This window comes from Artemia sp. Qi Xiang Cuo, chromosome 3, assembly GCF_049724085.1.
Source record: "Artemia sp. Qi Xiang Cuo chromosome 3, ASM4972408v1, whole genome shotgun sequence".
NCBI classification, from domain to species: Eukaryota; Metazoa; Arthropoda; class Branchiopoda; order Anostraca; family Artemiidae; genus Artemia; species Artemia sp. Qi Xiang Cuo.
In genome coordinates, this window is record NC_142796.1 from 86,334,210 (window position 1) to 86,356,391 (window position 22,182).

The 22,182-nt window shown below is 36.1% G+C and overlaps 1 protein-coding gene across 1 annotated transcript in view; it reads left to right on the plus strand.

The window, feature by feature from the left end:
- The window catches only part of eEF2 (eukaryotic translation elongation factor 2), an 80,556-nt gene that overhangs the window by 26,355 nt on the left and 32,019 nt on the right, over window positions 1-22,182 (plus strand). Inside the window, exons 3-6 of the mRNA XM_089086701.1 lie at window positions 1,267-1,512; window positions 4,735-4,931; window positions 7,477-7,737; window positions 19,728-19,968. Of these exons, the coding sequence (XP_088942827.1) occupies window positions 1,267-1,512; window positions 4,735-4,931; window positions 7,477-7,737; window positions 19,728-19,968 (945 nt within the window). The remainder of the gene's footprint in view (window positions 1-1,266; window positions 1,513-4,734; window positions 4,932-7,476; window positions 7,738-19,727; window positions 19,969-22,182) is intronic.

Here is a 22,182-nt window from a genome sequence, read left to right on the forward strand (position 1 = left end):
ATAGTTGCCCTCCAATCACTTTCGACTATTGAAAAGGGCACTAGAACTCTCGATTTCCAATCGAAGGAACACCTTTTGAAGTCTCTACGACGACCCCTTCTATATGAAGTGCCCTGCTTTAAAAAAAAAATAAACTACATTGTGTCAACATTGATCTTATATGCCCTCAGGGCATAACTTAAAACCCTTTCCCCAACGGTTTTGGGGGAGTGTCCTCCTCAAAAAGATATTTTCTATCTGGAAATCAGATACGTTGAACAAAATGGCTATCTCAAAATTTTGATTGAATATGTTTGGGGGAACGATGGGTGTAGGGGCGGGGGGCTAGTTGCCCTCCAATCACTTTCGACTATAAAAAAGGGCCCTAGCCCTTTGAATTTCCAATCGAATGAGCCTTTTTTGAAGTTTCTACGACAACACCTTCTATAAAAACCGTGTATGCCCCCAGGGCATAACTTAAAACCCTTACCCTGACGGTTTTGGGGGAGTGTCCTCCTCAAAAACTTATTTTCTATCAGGAAATCAACTACGCTGAACAAAATGGCTATCTCACAATTTTGATTGGATGTGTTTGGGGAATGATGGGCGTGGGGAGGGGGCTAGTTGCCCTCCAATCACTTTCTACTATTAAAAAGGGACCTAGCCCTTTGAATTTCCAATCGAATGAGCCTGTTTTGAAGATTCTACGACAACGCCTTCTATAAAACCTTATATGCCCCCAGGGCATAACTTATCACCCTTTCCCTGACGGTTGTGATGGAGTATTCTCCTCAGAAACACATTTTTTATCTGGGAATCCACTACGCTGAACAAAATGGCTATCTCGAAATTTTGATTGGATGGGTTTGGAGTACAAATGGGCGTGAGGGGGGGGCTAGTTGCCCTCCAATCACTTTCGACTATTGAAAAGGGCACTAGAACTCTCGATTTCCAATCGAAGGAACACCTTTTGAAGTCTTTACGACGACCCCTTCTATATGAAGTGCCCTGCTTTAAAGAAAAAAAAAAATAAACTGTACATTGTGTCAACATTGATGTTATATGCCCTCAAGACATAACTTAAAACCCTTGCCCCGAGGGTTGTGGGGGAGTATCCTCCTCAAAAAGATATTTTCTATCTGGAAAGCAACTACGCTGAACAAAATGGCTGTCTCAAAATTTTGAAAGTTATCTTTTTATTATTACTACACAAATGTGCTCTGTGTTTGTACATTGCCATACATTTATATTTCTCTACATCCTACTAAAGACTTGTATTTTTAACAGGTGTGTGCGTTCAAACCGAAACAGTACTAAGACAAGCTATTGCTGAGCGAATTAAGCCAGTTCTGTTCATGAACAAAATGGACCGTGCCCTTCTTGAACTGCAGTTAGAACAGGAAGAATTGTACCAAACGTTTTCTAGAATTGTTGAAAACGTCAACGTGATTATCGCCACTTATGCTGATGATGAAGGTCCAATGGGTCCTATTAGTGTAGATCCCAGCAAAGGATCTGTTGGCTTCGGTTCAGGTAACTTTACAATTATTGCTGTTGCTGAAATAACATTTAAAATATGGAATAGTTTTTGCAAAAAAAAAATTTTTGAGCATTTAGTAAAAACAGATGCGATTTAGTAAATTTCTCCCCTCAGATTTAGTAAATTCTTCCAGGCCAGGGGGGCAACCGTGTTGACGAGGCTAACTTAATAAGAAGAAAATATATATATATATGTATATATATATATATATATATATATATATATATATATATATATATATATATATATATATATATATATATATATATATATATATATATATATATTGTATCCAACTGTTTCTATAATGCAGTTTAATTTTACTTCCCCTTTCTTGGCAAGTCTGTCAATCAAGGCGTGTGACAACACGGGAACTCCCAAAGCAGCAAGATTGCCAAATGATAATTCCTTTGAACTGATTTTTAGTATTTGTCGAGCAGGTAGGCTAGAACATTCTTAGGGACTGCTGATTCCTGAACTTATGTTAGAAAATCATGTTCTGATTAATAGAAAAAACAAAATCCTACTTTCTGAGGATGGAAGTCTCATCAGCCTCAAACTGAAGGAAATTAAAATGATTTTCTAAGATTCTCGGGAAATTCTGCGAAAGTCGGCTTTTAGTTCATCCGAATCTATTATCAATCTATTTTATCAAGACCACCAACACTCAATTCTAAATTGTTTTGGCTAAACAAACTAAAAACGTTAACAAAGGACGAGATAGGGCGATTTTGTTTTGTGTCGATGGGCCTTAAGATTTCAGCTTCCATTACTTTTTTACAAAATAGCCTTATAGTGGAGGAAAAATATGGTTTGAGCTCAGAAAATTGTGTTTTTGTTTTTTCTTCTTCTTCTTTTTTTTTTTTTTTTTTTTTACAAAATGCTCAGAAAAATCAGCTTAATTTCACAAAAAAAAATTCAGCCGAACCCCCCTCACACAGCTGTCCCAGATTTGCCCTTGAAGGTAGAAAATCGATTTTTTTTTGTTTATGAATATTTTTGAGTTTCAATAGTCATTTCCTATCAAGCATGACGAATCCGAATTCGACGTCAGGAATTCAGTCTGTACCCCAGTAACATTTTTCATCGTCGTGCAATTGGGGGGGGTGTAAATACACAGATCATTATTTGATTGATTCTTGTGGCTAAAGGATCATTATCAAATAAAGTACTGTATTGCCAAATATTAGGTCAAAAGCAGTTTTTTCAACTGAAAAATTGACTGCACGAACAACCAAATAGATTTTGTGTTTAGCCAAATAGACTTACTGAAGTATTTCTAACACAACTGTAGATAAAGGTCAAGGTTGCCACTTTGTAGTGCTCTCAGGTTCTTTCTCAAGACTCTGAGTTGGTCCAGATACTGAAACCTAAGACGGACAGTTCTGAATTCGGATTATCGTTCTTTTCCACTATGAACTTTTCCATAGATAAGTTCTGCTGCTTCGGACGCCTGCGCTTCGTTGAGGGTATCTCCTTCAAGGAGTGACTCGTACGCTTGTTTTGTCTTTTCAAGGGGTTCTGGTAGCATGTCATTGCCATCAAACGCTCTGCTATTTAGTTCTGATGATAAAAGGTTTGCATATAGGCTACCTCTAACAGACCATGACCTCGCACAGCACGGTTTTGTACCCTACTTTTTACACTCAGATGTAAAACATTTTGACAAAACCTCATACCAATTTCTCTACTTTTTTAGGATGCTTAGCAAATTGACAGACAGACAAATGGTGTGTTTTATACTATATGTTTCTTTAGGAGAACCTGATTCTTGAGCCGTCTGTATATTTATAATATCTTTAAAATAATTATCTAAAGTTGTTGTGGAGAAAATTTGTTTTTATTTAGTTACCTGAAAAAAAAACCATGTTGAGCCAGATAGAAACAGGTATTAGAATAAGAATCACTTAACGAAAAATTATCATTAAGGATGAAACAAGAACACAGTTCCTTGCGACACGAGGGATTGAACCAGTGAACCTCATCCTTTACGGTGTTACAAGGTATACTCTAACTGAATTTTTCTAAGTAGCTCTTCACATACTATTGATGAAGCAGTTATAATGGTAAATTTTGTTTGTTTTAGGGGGGTTGAGTGGGTAGCAAAGAAATGGCTTATTTTAAGATAGAAAACTTGATCTTTTTTATTCTGCTGTAAATTCATTTTCTCTCCTAAAAATTATCATAATAATTGCCTCTGAGCTAGCTAATTGTAATTTTATGAATAATACTAACTGTTCCTCTAATCTCGGACACTGAAAAGATTTGTGTTCGCAATGCTCATGTAAGATTTTGGTTGTGTTTCAGAACTAAATTTTCAGTGATTATAAGTATTTTTCATTACTATTATTTTATCATTATTTGTTGTGTTATCTTATTTAATTAAATTTTTTTGTTATCCAATCCAAAAAGAAGCTGCCCCCCCCCCCCCATATAGGACTTCAAATTTGCAATGGACATTAACGAGAACTTTTTGTATGTAGGAATTTTTCTGTTGCATGTACACCGTAGGTGGTTGAAACAGCTGGAAATAAACAAAAATTTCAAACATCGTTTTAGATATCAGTATTTACGTTTCAATATTCAATCTTGATTTTACATTTCGATATTTAATATTGAATTTGATGTTTAATATCGCCCGACTTTAAACTTTTGAATTGAACTCTTGGAACAAGAAGCTGTTATCTAACCGTAATGTAGCCATCAGACTAAAAAAACGTTGAATTGAATTGAAGTTATCAAGTATTTTGCAATAGGTTGCACCAAGACCATGGCTTATTGTAGAAAGAGAAAAGCCAAGACAGATAGTCCAAGTAATTGAGAGGTAAATGTTTAAATGGCTTATGTGTTTTCTCTTCAGTAACTTTAACAAATCCAAAGTAATTAATACTTTCAGGAATCAATATAGAATATGTTAGACGTTCAATCCATATAAATTTGTTGTTTTTTCCAGTAATCTTAGTTTTGATGGTTTTGTTGTTGTTGTTTTGTTTTTTGTTTTTTTTTTTTTTCGATGTCATCAGAAATAGAACCATATATCTCTAAAAATTCAAGCTATATTCTGGTCTTTAAAAAGCACGGGAGGTGTCAGTTCTAATCTAATCCCGTAATGTAGCCTACACCCATGATAGAACTGGTAAAAAGTACAGGACCGTGAATAGACTAAGAATAGTAAACATTTTTGGAATGTGTTGTATTAATTACGTCCCTTGTAGGTCTCCATGGCTGGGCGTTCACACTCAAGCAATTTGCTGAAAAGTATTCGGATAAATTTAAGATTGACGTTAACAAGCTGATGAGTCGTCTCTGGGGAGAGAACTTTTTTAATCCAAGTACAAAGAAGTGGAGCTCTCAAAAGAACCCTGACAACAAAAGGTCATTCAACATGTATGTTTTAGACCCCATTTTCATGGTATGCACCCTTTTTTAGTCTCTATTTTGTAAGTAAACTGAGCTAACAAATGACCCATGAAAGGGTCTTGTTTTTACAATAATGTAAAAAAGAATCACTGAATAAAAAAAAATACTGAAGACTTATTTATTGCACGGAGAGACAATCAAATAAAATTCAATAAAAAAAATTTAACTAAAAATAATCAAATAAAATTCAATAAAAAATTTTAACTAAAAATAATCAATAAAAAATTTAACTAAAAATAATCAAATAAAATTCAATATAACTAAAAATAATCAATAAAAATTCAATAAAAAAAATTTTAACTAATAATAATCAAATAAAATTCAATAAAAAAATTTAACTTAAGAATAATCAAATAAAATTCAAAGAAAGTATTGTAGATGTGTCAAAAAACAAACCACTGGACAAAAAGAGTCAGTGTCGCTACCAACATGCCGTGGCAATGGGAAGGGGAGGGGAGAAAATGGAACTTTTCAAAAATCTGGAGGGGAGGAAAGTTTAGTTGTTTTTTGTTTGTTTGTTTTCAATGAAAATACGAAAACACGGTGTCAGCAAGTTCTGAAAACACTTCGTGAACTTAGGCATGCCAACGTTTATCTGGGCGTTCCCATTGGACGGTAAATACCTGAGGCGCGGTAGCTACTATTTTGTCAGTTTCCAGTGAGGGCTCCGTTTACTTATAGCTATATTGTGGTAAATAAGCGGAAGTTTGGCCATTCTCTGTTGGCCCATTAATACGATTTTACGATGCTATGATTTTTCGCCTTTATATAGGACTTAACCCATTTTGGCGTTTTTTTACGCCTAGTCTCATAATGAAATAGCGTTAAGTCTGCTATAATTATACAAAGTTCTTGTTTCACTAATCCCCTAGACACTGATCATTTATGTTTCGCAATGGAATGGTATTACGAATCTGAAAAGGGTAATATCTGCTTGTTTAAGTTTTAGCGTCGCTCTTTACATTCTTTTGGGGGAAAAAAACTTTCATTTAATATCTCTAAAAGGGGGGGGGGTGCTTTACACCACCTGTTGATTGTTGTCGTTGTTTTCTTATTCTTCCTTTTCTTTTAATTTTATTTTTATTCGAATTTGCATACTTTTTTATAAATAATTTAGATATATTATTATTATTTTATTATTTTTATTTATAATCTTTTATTTGGTAAGCCCACGTTTTAATATGTAGCAGTTCAGGGTAGGCTAAAAAAGAACAAATTCCCCAAATTAGACCCTAGTGCCTGTCTCCATTCCCGATAATCTTTGCGGTAACATGCAACACTAGAATTAAAGATATGTATTACCACCTGGGTAATTATAGTTAATGTTATTTATACATCATAAATAAATGAATACAACCAAATTTTATAGAGGGGTAAGGGTAAGTTTTTGACAGAAAACCATGGAAGGGGGAAGGCAATATCCTACATCACCATCGGCTATTTGATTGATAATTCTCCAGTATTTGTATTTTATTTGATATTGTATATTTCAGTACAGGTACTACATACGATGGGGTAGGTGTCTGTTTACCTATGCTCTTGCAGAATCTTGAATTGTTTAGGGTTTACTCTATAATTTCATATACATTCCCAGTGATTTTTCTATTTTTGTGTTTTCTTTATTGTAATAACCCCTCCTCCCCACTCCCCCAAGAAAATAATCAATAAAAGTGTGTACTCACCTGTTTATGCGTTTTTCCTCTTTTCGGGGGGTGGGGGGGGGAAGTTGTAAATTTGGTTCTCAGATTTTATTTATAAATGTACTTAGGCTAATGTATTTACAAGTATAATAACCTTCCGGAACTTGAGAAATTTAAAAACTTTATTGTCAAATCAAGTCCTGTTGTAAACTTATACCCAATTTAGTTATATGTTGCGTATTTGTTGAAAGATAGGGAATGTACTAATTATTTTTAACTTCTTGAAGTACCAGTGAAAGGACAGTGAAAACGGAATGTGATTGTTTAGTTTGGTTAAGTGAAATACACAGCCGTACATACTTTAAAAATTAGGACAAACCGAGAAATCAATTTGTAGTGAAAATACATCGGAAAGGCAGCAAAGTAATTTTCTGCTTAAAATTTTTGAGTATTTCGTAATTTCGCAGTATTTGTATTTGATATTGTATATATCAATTAACGTAATACTTATCGTATAACTATATAACTTATATTACGTAATATTTATAACGTTATATTATGCGGCTCAACGTGGATATAAAGTCGCACAACTATGAGAACGGCATAATTTTGAAGTAACGAAAAGAAAATATAAAAAAATATATATAGAGTATGAATAGATCTAAGGTGGGTGTAATGACTGAGAGGCAAAGTATGTTTTATGGGAGCAAAAAAAATTTTTAATTTGTTTTCATCGGTTCTCTAAACGCTTCGAAAGTTAAATTAACTTATAATGATGATAACACAGACCTGTTCTTAATGCTAGTGAAAGATGTACTTAGCTGAACGATCTCACATGCATTGACCAGACTCATGGCCAGTTTTAGATAACTGATCCTTGTCTTTATTACCTTTTAGATCTTCCGGACTATAATGGGACACAAGAAAGATGAGGTAGAAGCTCTACTGAAAAAGCTCAACATTAAATTGGCAGTTGATGATAGAGAAAAAGAAGGCAAGGCATTATTGAAGGTGGTCGTTCGTCAGTGGCTCCCCGCTGGTGATGCTCTACTTCAGATGATAGCCATTCATCTGCCGTCGCCCGTCACAGCGCAGAAGTACCGAATGGAAATGCTTTATGAGGGCCCACTTGATGATGAAGCTGCTACGGCTGTTAAGGTAAGCATACGAGGATGTGGCTCCAAGAATATGTGTAACAAATAAGAACATAAACTAGTAATCTAGCAACGCAATCGCCATGGACGTCTTATTACTAAAGCCATCTAGCATTTGAAGTTTCTCGGCATTTTTTTTTTTTTTTTTTTTTTTTGTAAAAAATGAGTTTAGTAATTAGTGGCTGATGTAAGCTTTTGCATAAAAAAAACAAGTGCGTGTGTTTAAAAAAAAATGTAAAGAAAAGTTCAACACTAGATGACATTGCTGATCTTTTTTCAAGGAAACATGGCAAAGGCAATAGGAAATTATAGAGTCAAATGGAAAGGTAAAACTCCGAGACGTAGGAGTGTGCAGATGATCTAAGTAATCCAAATAGGAATATTTCCAAGAATGGTTGAAATTTTGGAAGTTTTGACAATTCAGGATGTAAGAACTTAGTGTTTTTTTTACGGTTGAAAATATTTGAAAGAATAAGCAGATAAGGTTTTGAACCAAGATAGTAATATTTTAAGCTAGGGTAATGACAGTGGTCAAGTATAGTTGTGATGCTTGTGTGTTTTGAAAAGGCAGAGGAAGATCTATTAAATATTATCCAGAGGAATTATGTACGAATGGATTGTCCAAGATAGTTGATTCTAAAGATCGTCAATCCATCTGGGGTCAAGGGAGGAGATGGTCATTTCGGAACAGGATGGAAAGAGTTAATAAGGGAGGGTTTAAAGGAAATTAAAACTTTTTGGGAGGGGGTAAAGAATGAAGAATTAAATAGATAGGGGCGGTGAGGAGCGTGTGAAGCTATGTTGGCCTGTTGCCTTGGTGCTGCATTGAGTTTTCATTAGTAGTAATATAATGGTTGGAGATATGGCATCTCATGTTTTACAAGCCTTGGTTAAATACACGTTTAATTCTATGTTACTCGAGTTGGCCTGTTGGCTATGTTGGCCTGTTGCCTTGGTGCTGCATTGAGTTTTCATTAGTAGTAATATAATGGTTGGAGATATGGCATCTCATGTCTTACAAGCCTTGGTTAAATACAGGTTTAATTCTATGTTACTCGAGTTTTGAATTCTGCAATTTGTAGCCACTGATGGTAGAGGATCTTGGAAGTTCATAGAGTGGTTCACCTAAGGAGACATTTAGCCATCCACAAGTGGTGCAAGCCGCACACAGTTCCATCCCGGCTCTAGGATAGGTAATTGTTACGTGCTTGCTAGATAATATTTGACATTCTATATTTCCTGGTTGTCTCTCACTAGACTTGCAGCTCATTCAGAATGTTACAATTTATACTCTGTTAAATAGGGGTATATCTATGACCCCCTGATCCCAAATAAATTAGATAAAGCGCGAAACAATAGATCTCCTTCAAGCTGATCCATGAAAGACTGGGGCTAAGGCTTCTACATTTTTATGATTTCAAAACATAAATTGTCAGTATTGTTCTATTTATCAAAACCCAGGTGTGAAATTAATACGTAGTTAAATTAATTGATAATTATTTTTCAATTAATTGATAAATGTTATAAGAAACCGAAATTAATTGATTCGGTTTCTTGGCTTTGGTTCTTTATAATATTAGTTTGTTGATAATGAATGTTGAAAAAAAAATTGTTCAGTTTGCTGGTTTTTGTCGTTTTCTGTGTGTATAAATGCAAATATTTGACGAAGATAAATTTGTTGACCGAATTTTGCAGAAATGTGTGTTGTTGTTTTTGGATTAACTGTTAATTGTAGGATGTATGATTGTTTAAGGACGGATGCGAATATTTAAAATGTGTATTAAAATAAATATTTAACTAAATAAATATTATTAAAGTAAATAAATATTAAATGTATTAAAATAATATTTATTTTAAATAAATGTATTAAAATAAATATTTAAACATGTGTATTAAAATATATATTTAACATGTGTATTAAAATAAAAGAAAAACATTTAATTAGAAGTTGACGTGAAATATACTTTATCAAATGGAGAACTGTCTTTTCTTTTTTTTGTGGGGGGGGGGGGAATGTAAGACAGTTCCTTCCTTTGCCTCCGGTGTATACATGTTTAAATTAATTGTTGTTGTGTTTTTTTCGACATTTTGAATTGCAAATGTGTATAAGGGTGAATATTATGTAATTTTGCTTTCTTTATTTCTTGGCTGCCTTTGCGTCGTTTATTACATATGCTACAAGCTATAATTTGTACTTTATAGAACATTGTATCTATACGGCCTTCTGGTCAATCTCAAAGAGTGGTTTCCTTCAAGCCTTCTCGTTAAGGACTCGATGAGGCGCTGTTAACATTTTGATAGCTTCATCTCCACAATGGAATGTTGAATCATTCTATCTATGTTTTATTTGAATTTATCCATATGGGTATAATTCTGTCTTCTGTTCACACACAACTGAAACCCAGGCACGAAATAAATTCATAAATTAAAATACACAGGCATAAAAATCATTTCGGATAAAAGAATAAAGTTGGGACCGCATTCGGGTCACGAGTGGAACAACTTCTCGCTATTACTAAAACTGATTTTATGGGGGCGTTGGTAAGTGACGTTGCTAAATTATAGTATTATCCGTTGGGGGGGGGGCAACTTCTTGACATCAGTTGGCAATATTGGTTTCTGTGACAATAATAGCCCTAGCTAAAGGCTCTTGCTTAGAAAATTATCCTTGAAATGAATATAATTGAAATATAATAGGAAAATATATTTTTAAACTCGACTACCTTGCAGGCTGCACTCTGTTTCATCCCGATTCTGGGATAAATCAATTTTAATGCTTGCTAGATTATTTTCTGCGTTTTAATTTCCTGGTTGACTCTCCATGGGCCTCCAGTTCATTCCAGATGCTACAATGAAGGTTGTTTTCCCTTTAGTAGGCTTTTGAGCTTCGACCTTTACCGCTGTCTTGTTCGAGGAAGGCTCCTCAATTCAAACTTATGACAAAAGTGTTAAGTGGAAATCCTTATACTTACTTTTTCTCGGACTTGTGACTCGGACTTGTGTTGATACCTTCTAAACTAGCATGGGTGAATTTTGTTCCGTATTGCTGCAAAAATCAAGTAAGCCAATCAATACTCTTGGGTATTGCTTGGGTGTTTGCATTGTTGTTTTTTATATTTAATTAAATGTTAAAAACAAGTTTTTTTTGTTTTTGTTTTTTACTGAAAGTAAGGAGCGACATTAAAACTTAAAACGAACAGAAATTATTCGTTATATGAAAGGGGCTGTCTCCTCAACGCTTCGCTCTTTACGGAAATTTTTTTTTATTGTTTTAAAAATAAAGTTGGGAGACAGAGTCAAACTTAGCGTAAAGAGCTAGGCGTTGAGGATGGGACAGTCCCTTTCATATACGGAATAATTTCTGTTCGTTTTAAGTTTTAATGTCGCTCCTTACTTTCAGTTAAGAAAACTTGTTTTTTTAAAATTTAATTTCTGATCGTTTTTGAATTAATGCAGCTTTGATGTTGGCTCACCATATATGAGTAATTAAAACAAAATTTTCATATTAATTTTACCTTTTTTTTTTTTGGCTAAACGGCATTTTTGAAATTTTGTTCTGACGTAACTTACGTAACGAACTTACATACTCGTATATTTTTATGACTTATATTAGGGAGTTCGCCCCCTAGTCGTTACCTCGCTCTTTACGCTAAAGTTCAAATTTTGTTCCAATTCTTTAACTTTAGCGTAAAGAGCGAGTTAATGACTAGGGGGCCAACCCAATCATATACGTAATAATTTCTGTTCGTTTTAAGTTTTGATGTTGCTCCTTACTTTCAGTTTTTTTTTTTTTTTTTTTTTTTTTTTTTTTTTTTCAAAAAATAATTAGCCGTTTTTTTGAAGATTTTTCGCCTACGTGTCTCTTATTTTATTGCTGATACTACCACAAACTGCATAACTATGCATAGATTTTTTTATTATTATAAAAGTTGAATGTCGTGATTTTTCCTAATTTTCTAAGATATACATGGTCATGCAAGTTACCACTTAGAATTCAATCAGTTTTCATTCCCACTGTCCTTGGTTCTTCAGCCTATAGTATTGAAGTGATCTAAAAATACTATATCAAAACGAATTCATAATAAGTCTGATTCGTAATAATACAACCGCCCTTGTCATTCATAAGGATATAGTCCAGTAAATCTACGAAACTGGGACAAAATTGCAATATAAAAGATTTTTACGCCATCTTGTAGAGAAAATCTGTACAACATATCAAAAGTCCCCCAAAATCCGGGAAATGGAAAAATTCAGGAGCAGATTTATTGTGCGCTCGAATTTCACGTCTGCTCTTTTTCTTCGCGGAGAACTCGAAAAAAGAAAGTTATACTGTTTAATCACTGGACTTGGTTCGACTTCTTCCTTTAGCGAGAAAGGGGGGAGGGAACAGTATCCTCGAGAGTTGAGCGATATGGCTGGTCAAAATGTTGCCCCTGAGGTTTTTTGACTCGATGATTTCAAAAAACATGGTATTAGCTTCGTATCTTGCTTTTCTGCAGTGTTTTCACAGTAGAGGAGACAATGCATCGGGCCTTCGGAATACGCGGGCAGATTTAATTCGACAACATAGTAGAAACATTAAACAGAACTAAATGTAAAAATAAAAAATCAATCAGGTAACTTCGGTAATCACAACAAAATATAATTACGGTTTTGATTGAATTAAAAAGGATAAGATCAAGGATTTGTACTCAGCATCGTCTTCTTCATCGTTATAAAAAAAAAACATCTTTATTGGAATACGCAATCCCTTGGCAGTCTTTGCAATCAAGTGTGCAGGGCAATCCATTTTTTTGGGAACTACAGTGTGAACTGTCACTTTTGGAACGCATGCAGCTGCAACGAATCACATTTAGCAGGTGAGGCGGAGTAGGTCCGATGTCTGTCATGATCGGAGTGAGGCGTCCGTCACGTAATCGCCAATCCCAGTCTTTTGGGTCGAGTTCTGACACAGTATTACCCCATTCCATTACCTGAAGAAGACTCTATAAGAATGTAATTTCACAGCCGATGAAGTTGGTGAAAGTCTCTCTGGGTTCACAACAGTTGATTTCTTTGAGCTGTTCAGTTTTTTAAGAAAAACCCTGTACCTAGCTTTGCTGAGACCCTCCCCTTTCTTAGCCTTGTAGAAACAGCAAAATATTTTCACCGGCTTGCTGGACTTCTTCCTTCGTAGAGCGTGAATTAAGGAATACTTAAACATTTATTCCTAAATTCTTGATGACTTTTCGGGAATGGCAGTACAGCCTGCTTTCCTATGCCGAACAAACAGGGCGCGAATCACATTTAGCAGATGAGGCGGAGTAGGTCCGATGTCTGTCATGATCGGAGTGAGGCGTCCGTCACGTAATCACCAACCCCAGTCTTTCGGGTCGAGTTCTGACGCAGTATTACGCAATTCCATTACCTGATAGAAGAATATAAGAATGTAATTTCACAGCCGATGAAGTTGGTGAAAGTCTCTCTGGGTTCACAACAGTTGATTTCTTTGAGCTGTTCAGTTTTTTAAGAAAAACCCTGTACTTAGCTTTGCTGAGACCCTCCCCTTTCTTAGCCTTGTAGAAACAGCAAAATATTTTCACCTGCTTGCTGATTTCTTCCTTCGTAGAGCTTGGATTAAGGAATACTTTACATTTATTCCTAAATTCTTGATGGCTTTTCGGGAATGGCAGTACAGCCTGCTTTCCTATGCCGAACAAACGGGGCGTCGTGTCGCAACCAAGAAAAGCGTGGTCAAAAAGAATAGAGTGACAAACCTGTTCCAGCAATCTTTTGATAAAGTTGATGTGCCAATATTTAGTTGAAAGCGCTCTCGAATTGGTACTGGTTTTGACGTAGGGATCCCTGGCTTCCGGAGGTAGGTGATGGAGGAGAATTATCAGTAAATCAGTGTCGTTTCCAACTACTACGGTTACCCTTTCATTTGTCGCATTAACACCAGATAATGCAATCAGAACTTCCGCATCTCTCTCTGCATGAAGGACAGTGAGGCCAGCTTGGGCAAGCTTCCTATCAATAGTTCGAACAAGGTTCTGCTTATTGTTGGGATTCCGCAATAAGTACTCCTACCTTTGCAGATTCAAACTCAGTGTAAAAGCTAGGTGATATCTTTGGTAGACGGACTTGAAGTGTAACCATCAAAGACGACGGAAGTATTTGAATACTTCTGTGTCACGATAGAACGTATCGGTTGCAAATCTATTCGAAAGTGTCTCCTGTTTTCCACGGAATATGCTGGAGTGGCCATCCACCATCAATCACCTATTTTTCCGATTCTTTTGATAGGACGTTCACAGGTTCTGCCTTTGCTAATTTTCAAATAGCTTTCGCTAGCTCCACTTTATCTGGCTGTCGCGGCAGGCTTGACGATTGGAAAAGGGCAGTAGGATAGTGGGAGAGTTGGAATCTGAGTGTTTCTTCCATATCCCCTCAGACTGTTGTTGCCGCTGCTGCAACACATCGGAACAGAAGACTTGCGTCAATTTGCATGTCTTCAACGTCAGCTTCGGAAGTGTTACCTTCATAGGCAATCGTAATCACTTTGCTTTTGCGCTTGAATATGTAGCGATCGGCGTCGTCCATTGACTCCATAATTTCTCTTCCTATCGCCCTTGCTGCATCCGCGTTGATATCCCTTGCAGCTGTCATATCATTCGATCTATTGCGCAATTGAGTGCAGTTGTCGCACGGACAGGACTACGTATAAAAGCACTAAAGCCTTTACGTCCTTTCTATCTCTTTCTATCCTAGCTGGTCTTGCAGAAACGTGATGGTCAGATGACACGTACTCAACGCCGGTGAGTGACAGCATAACCTCATTAATGTTAACTTGCACTGGCATTGACATTGTCCAGATCAACCTTTGCGTCTCACTCATTTCTTTTCCTCTCGTGAGCCCCGTGCTTATTTTCAGCGACCTCATCAGTACTTGCTCAATTACTAAGTCGGGAGAGAGCCCAGCCCAAAATCTACCGCTTCTTAAAATGATTAAATAAAAAAACAAGTTTTTTTTAACTGAAAGTAAGGAACGACGTTCAAACTTAAAACGAACAGAAATTATTCCGTATATGAAAGGGACTGTCCCCTCAACGCCTCACTCTTTACGCAAAAGTTTTTCATTGTTTAAAAAAAAATAAGAGTTGTGAGAAAGTCAAACTTTAGCGTAAAGAGCTTGGCGTTGAGGAGGGGACAGCCCCTTTCATATACGGAATAATTTCTGTTCGTTTTAAGTTTGTTTCTTGCTTTCAGTTTAAAAAGCTTGTTTTTTTTATTTAATTTTTGAACGTTTTTGAATTAATGCAGGTTTTTGATTTTGGCTCACCGTACATGAATAATTAAAACGAAATTTAAATATTAATTTTACTCTTATTTGGTTAAATGGCTTTCTCGAAACCTGTTTAATTTTATTTACGAAGGTTTTTATTGGTAATAAATATACGTAACTTACGAATTAACTTACGTAACGAACTTCTATATTCCTATATTTTTAATACGTATATTAGAGGGTTTGTCCCCTAGTCAATACCTTGCTCTTTACGCTAAAGTTCGAATTTTGTTCCAATTCTTTAAGATTGGCCCCTTAATCACAAATGCCGTTAATTAGAATAAATAGCTCTTATGAAAGTACTAAATAATCTTTGGCTTAAAGAGCGAGGTATTGACTTGGGGGTGAACCCAATCCTATACGTAATGTTTTCTGTCGTTTTAAGTTTTGATGTTGCTCCTTACTTTCAGTTGAAAACCTTGTTTTTTTATATATATAATTTCTGATCTTTTTTTAAATAATGCTGGGAAATCCTGCGCCCTTCATAGCAATGTCCCTTCCCCCATGAAAACTTCCTTCATGGAAAGATCCTCACATATAACCCCCGACCCACTCCCCCCCCCCACTACTAGAAAAAATCCCCCTGAAAACGTCTGTATACTTCCCAATAACCAATACTATATGTTAACATTGGGTAATGTTCATAACTTTCAGCCCTCCCCCCGGGGACTTCGGTGGATTAAGTCATTCTAAAAGACATAGTTATCATATTTTCGACCATGCTGAACAAAATGGCTATCTCAGAATTTTGATCGGATGACTTTGGGAAAACGATGAGCGTGGGAGGGGGCCTAGTTGCCCTCTGTTTTTTTCGGTCGCTTAAAAAGGGCACTAGAACTTATAATTTCTGTTCGAATTAGCCCTCCCACGATATTCTAGGACCACTAGGTCGATACGATCACCCCTGGAAAAAAACCCCAAATAAACCGCATCCATGATCTTTCTTCTGGCAAAAAATGCAAAATTCCACATTTTTGTAGATAGGAACTTGAAACCTCTGCAGTAGGGTTCTCTGATACGATGAATATGATGGTGTGATTTTCATTAAGGTTTCTATAACTTTTGGGGGGTCTTTCCCCCTTTTTTCGAAAATCAGCCAAATTTTCTCAGGCGCGTAACTTTTGATAGGTAAGACTAAACTTGATGAAACTTCTATATTTGAAATCAGCATTAAAATGTGATTCTTTTGATGTATCTATTGGTATCAAAATTCCCTTTTCTACAGTTTCGGTTACCATTGAGCCGGGTCGCTCCTTACTTACAGTTCGTTACCACCAACTGTTTGACAAACATCCAATCCGCGACGTCTCTATACAGCTTCTGGTTACTTTCTTTCAGCTCTTCCATTTACTGAAGAAATATTCTCACCGATTTCGTATACAGGTTGTGGCCTGCAGCTGCAAAGTAAGGGAGCATCTCAGAGTGTTTGAAGATACTGTACCCAGTTTCTGATCCGTTCTTCCCTGATGGCCTTCTTAAGCAATCCGAACATTTCTGAATGCTGAAGCCATATTTTTGCAGTCCTGTTGTTCTGCAGCACGTCTTGAAACTCCATCATTCGGCTTTGGATTCTACGCACTACGTCTGCGTTGGATGTGTCTTCAAGGGTTACTTCCTCGTTCAGCAGAGCTATACATATTGCCGAAGCTTCTGCAAAGTCTGGATGACTCGCGCCTATGTCGTCTGTGCAGTTGAAACCATACGATTTGCAAAAGAAAATGATCTGCAATGCTGAATCTATTACCTCGAGCGCTCTCATTGCTCTTGAAACAGCCTTACCGCTAAGGATATGCTTAATGGTGTATCCGTGCTGGCGTGCTTTATCGGAGATGAAACGTAAGGTCGTGTATACAGAAGATAGATAGGAGGGATTATAGTCGATCATAGGCAGAAAAACAATCGACGAAGCGCCTTTGTATGACCCATGGTGAATTGCTGGCATCCACTCCATTCGAACCGTTTCGTTTCGTTTATCCAGCTTGCATGCTAAAATAGGTCAATGCCATCGATCTTGTCGTCGAAGGTGATGGTTGGGATGGGTTTGTACAAAAGACTATTCTCCTGTTTGCTTCTGCTATAGAAGAAGAAAGGCACTTGTCCAACCTGCTGGAGTATTTCAAGATTCACAATTGCTTTTGGGAATATAATTGGAAATTTGGTTAGCCTTGGAGTGGCAGCAGCTAGCATGCCTATTCCTTGAAAAGTACCTTTTCCATCGATAGTGCAAATGTTGTGGTCGACATTGTCGCCAATGAACTGGATAAAAATTTTAGAAGTCATTCCTGGAAATTCTGTACCGTGAGTTACTGCGGCAGAACGCTCGAATCGAAGCACTTCAGAGTAGGAAGTAGAAGAACCTAGCCTATTCAGCTGGTCGATGAGAAAATGTGAACCAGATTGCTGGTGTTGCTGGACTCCAAGGTATACTTGTAAAGGAGCGAGCAAAGATTGGGGACGGCAAGCCTGCATTATTGCTTGACCGATTGAACCACAGTTTATAGAATTATCCAGTAAGTTTATCGCAGATCATTTCTGGTCTTCATTCTCGGTGCGAACAAAAAGCTCCTCTCACTTATTTCTGCATTAGCGGGTTAGTGTGTTTTCGTCAATCAATGAGAAATGGTTACAAAGTGCATTATTCGTAATTGCGAAAAAGCAGAAAAAAAACTTGGTGAGCCAGCCAAGTGGTTTGCAAGTGTCCCATCTCACAGGTATGACTTAATTTATATACAAATTATGACTTAATCTATTATTTACATACAGTGGACCCCTCTGGATCCGCCACTGGATGGTTTATCTTTTTATTTTTTCACGTCGTGATGTTTATTTTCTACGATATTTATTTTCTAGATAAGACTACTTTCGTTTTCAATCAATGTTTTCGTATGAAATGGGCAGACCTTTCCTGAACTTTAAAGAATAAACATCTCTGTTTGAAAATTTTTGCGCTTATTGTATTTAGATAGCGATAAGGGCTTCTGATTGAGACCAATTTTAGGACTTGGGTTCTAATTATTGGTTGCTGTGGTAAAAGTTGCCATAATAGCCCTATCCAAGAAAATACCAAACGTCTGTTTTTCGTAAAATTGTTTTTCGTAAAATTCTTAGGGAACTTTCAAAAATTTTTATTTCTACTGATCTTAAGTTTAATATGGCCTTTACTTTTCTTTAAAAAAAACTTTTTTTTGTAAATTTTTCGTAGTGTATATATATATATATATATATATATATATATATATATATATATATATATATATATATATATATATATCGGCGCGTAAAAACAGCTCCTCTCATTTGATCTGCCATCAGCGGTCCAATTACCCTGGAACACGTATTTTGGCAGAAACTTTCTCAAAATGCCTTTGAAACCAACTCGAGACTTCGAAACCTACTTGTAATTCCTATAAACATCTGAACTAATTTTATATATATATATATATATATATATATATATATATATATATATATATATATATATATATATATATATATATATATATATATATATATATATATATATATATCGGCGCGTACAAACAGCTCCTCTCATTTGATCTGCCATCAGCGGTCCAATTACCCTGGAACACGTATTTTGACAGAAACTTTCTCAAAATGCCTTTGAAACCAACTTGAGACTTCGAAACCTATTTTTAATTCCTAAAAACATCTAATAATAACATTGCACTACTAATTACCGATTTTCATGTATGTATTGGAATAAATTAATTTAAAATTAGTGTCTTCAAAATTAGTCTTCCAACGTTGAAGCCAAGTTTCGCGTCCAAGAGAAATCTGACTTGTCTACCCGTGGAAAGATCTGATGCCGCTTATGTTTATATCTGCAAAAACGTTCTCTGGAGCACTCGCACCTTGGTCCGGGTTTTTATAATGGGTGAGATAGGGAATGATCATACTGCTAATTCTATAAACTGTGGATTGAACCTACCAGTAGGTAGTGAATCTCCAGCAAACAGGAAAAGAGATGCACCAGGGAATAGGATATTAAACTCTCGTCAAAACTGTGTTAGAGGGTTTTAAAACCGAGTTGATAGACCTTGTCTCCTTTCCAAATTATGTATAGCCGTCTGACTATCTTTTCCCTTTAGAGGATATCTTGATTTCCCCTTTTTTTCCCTAGTAGCTGGAAAATGGGGAGAAAGGCTAATGACAGAGCGATCAAAGTGACATATTCATTCTTCTCATACTGGGAGACCCCAGAAAACAAGTCTTGCAGACTACTGTACAGGCTCGTTATTTACCCCCTCTTTCCACCTGTAAGTGGGGAAACGGGGGAACAACTTATTACACAGCAATAAAAAACACATATTCGATCTATTTGGACCCAAGAGCATCCAGAACACCATTCTCATTATCAAAAACTACCGGTCGTAGATTTTCGAGTTTTCTCCTGGATTTTTCCCTTGCCCCCCGTTTTCACCCTGTTCCGACAAGGGGATTCTTGAGGACTTTTGGTATGTTGTACAGAATTTTTTTCTCTACAAAGCGACATAAAAATCCTTTATATTGCAATTTTGTCCCAGATCGTCGATTTTTTCCGTAGATTTACTGGACTAATAGATTTTAAGGAGTATTAGATTTTTTTTTTTTTTTTTTTTTTTTTTTTTTTTTTTTTTCTTAATATTTTATCTGCAACATTTATCTTTTAGAATTGTGACGCTGAAGGCCCATTGATGATGTACGTGTCAAAGATGGTACCGACATCTGACAAAGGCCGCTTTTATGCTTTTGGTCGTGTTTTCTCTGGAAGGGTTGCCACCGGGCAGAAGGTGAGGATTATGGGACCCAACTACACCCCAGGAAAAAAAGAAGACTTGTATGAAAAGACTATTCAAAGGACAATTTTGATGATGGGCAGATACGTGGAGGCAATTGAGGATGTTCCATGCGGTAATTATACTTTTCACAATAACAAATCCTATCTGAGGTATATTTGTATTTATACATGCGAAGGCAGTTTTTGCATAACTTTTTGCGATGTAACATATCTGAAGCCGAATTGACCTAACAGTCAAACTTTGGCCTTGAGACCAAGCGTAATAAGAGACAATCAAACGAATATTCTGCCTGTTTACAACATGGTGTCTTCACGTGGAGAAAGAAAGGATTTAAACAATAAAGATTTAGACAAAGCTTCATTCCTTTCTTCATGGACTAGCTATAGTTTGTATTGGTTTGATTTTTTCCTTTAGTCTTTTCGTTTTATATTCTATCGTTTTTTCCAAGTGGTTATGGTTTAGATTCTTTCTTTCTAAACACCAAGGACGTCTTGTAGTATATTAGTTTGATTCTTCCTTCTTTTTCTTCCCACGGAACATAGATTCGTTGTTTTCTTTGGTTGTTTTACGATGTGTTTAATTTGAGGGCTCGTTTTGAAGTTAACTAAAACAATCCTTTCCTGTTCTAGTAATAAGATCTAATCAGAGGTGGCTAAAGGAAATTTTAACACTCCTCTTTGTCCCCTTCGTATATATAAGGGATTCTGGTTGTTGCCCCCCCCCCCCCTGTCAAGGAAAATCCTCCCCTTTCCCAAGGTAAAATTCTTCTTGGAAATTTCCCTCCAACAATTTCCCCTTCGAAATTTTCCCAATATGTGAAGCAACGTTCGGGTTTTTAAATAAAATTATACGAAAAATTAGGTTAGGATTATTAACTTAGCCTTCAGACATTCATGGATATATGATATCAGGAAAGTGTGAATAATGTGACTGGAAAGTACTGTCAAGTATATGTAATCAGAGTCTCGTATTTCAGTTTGTGCGAAGAGTATTAAGAGGGCCTTGGGGGGGGGGGGGTCTTACATAACTTTATACCTAAAGTCACCCAAGAGTATACTCAACAGCTTCCCAAGGTTTCTTGGTGATCGGATGAACTCTAGTAATGTATATATGACAGAAATATCTATATATATTTATATATAGATTGTTTATTCATTGCAAATAAGCTTGTGAATCCTTATGAATCACGGGTTTTGACAGCAATGGTATAACGTATTTTTACTTTTTCAGCTTGGTCTTTCCTCTTAAATAGGGTTGGCCTGAATAGGGAGGTTAACAAATAATTTAGTCACTACAATTATAAATAACTCGTTAATATATAATGAGATTTCGGTGAAGGTTTTATTGCATTAACAATTTATAGTATCCTAACTGGGTTTACTTTTTATGTTCGAACTTCATTCGATTCTTAGATAATTTCTTTTTTGTATTCCATAATTTAGTCCATAATTTTATTCCATATAGTGTATTCCATAAAACTATAAATAACTTGAATTTAAATCAAATGAAATTTCAGTAAAGGTTTTATTGTATCACAGCTGGGTTTACTTTTTATATTAGCAACCACCTTGCTTCTTCTGGTTCTTTCTTAATATTTTTTTAGAGGTATTAAGGGGTGGACTATTTGACATAGAGCACTAAAGCTCAGTGTTGTACCAAACAGCGGAATGAAGGGGTTTGAGTGGGGGCAATGAAGAACGTATTTTATGCTCTCCTCGCCTCAAGCCTCCTCTATGGTGTTGCATGGCAAGTTTCATCCCTATGGTTATCGCCGAGCCCACTGGGTCATTTGTGAGAATATTTTTTAAAATAAGTTCATGCTAGTTGACATGCGGGGTATTTTTGATCATGAGCTGCCAAACTAGGGGAGGATGGTGAGTGGTCTTTTTTCTTCCTTGCGTGAGGTAGATCCAAAAGATCCCCTGAGAAGAAATATAGAATTAGTTGCATGTAAATTCATTTTCGTCGAGTTTGAGACCCCACCCCCTCCCACCACGTCCTCCACATTATCTATTGTTTTTTTATAGGGAGCGTCCATTGCAAATTAGCCTTTGAATTCTTATGAATCACGGGTTGACAGCGATGGTATAGCATAATTTCACTTTTTAAGTTTCGGTCTTTCCTCTTAAATAGGGTTGGCCTGAATAGGGAAGTGAACATTTGTTTTGTTTTTGTAATGTAGTAAAGTGAGTTTAAGCTTTGGTAAAGTAAGGCTATAGTTACCTCCCAGCTGTTACCAGCTGGTATAACGTAGGTTGTGGTTTGTACCTTATTACGCCCTTTATAGGTGGTATAATTAGGGTCCTAAGGTAAGTAAACTTCGGCA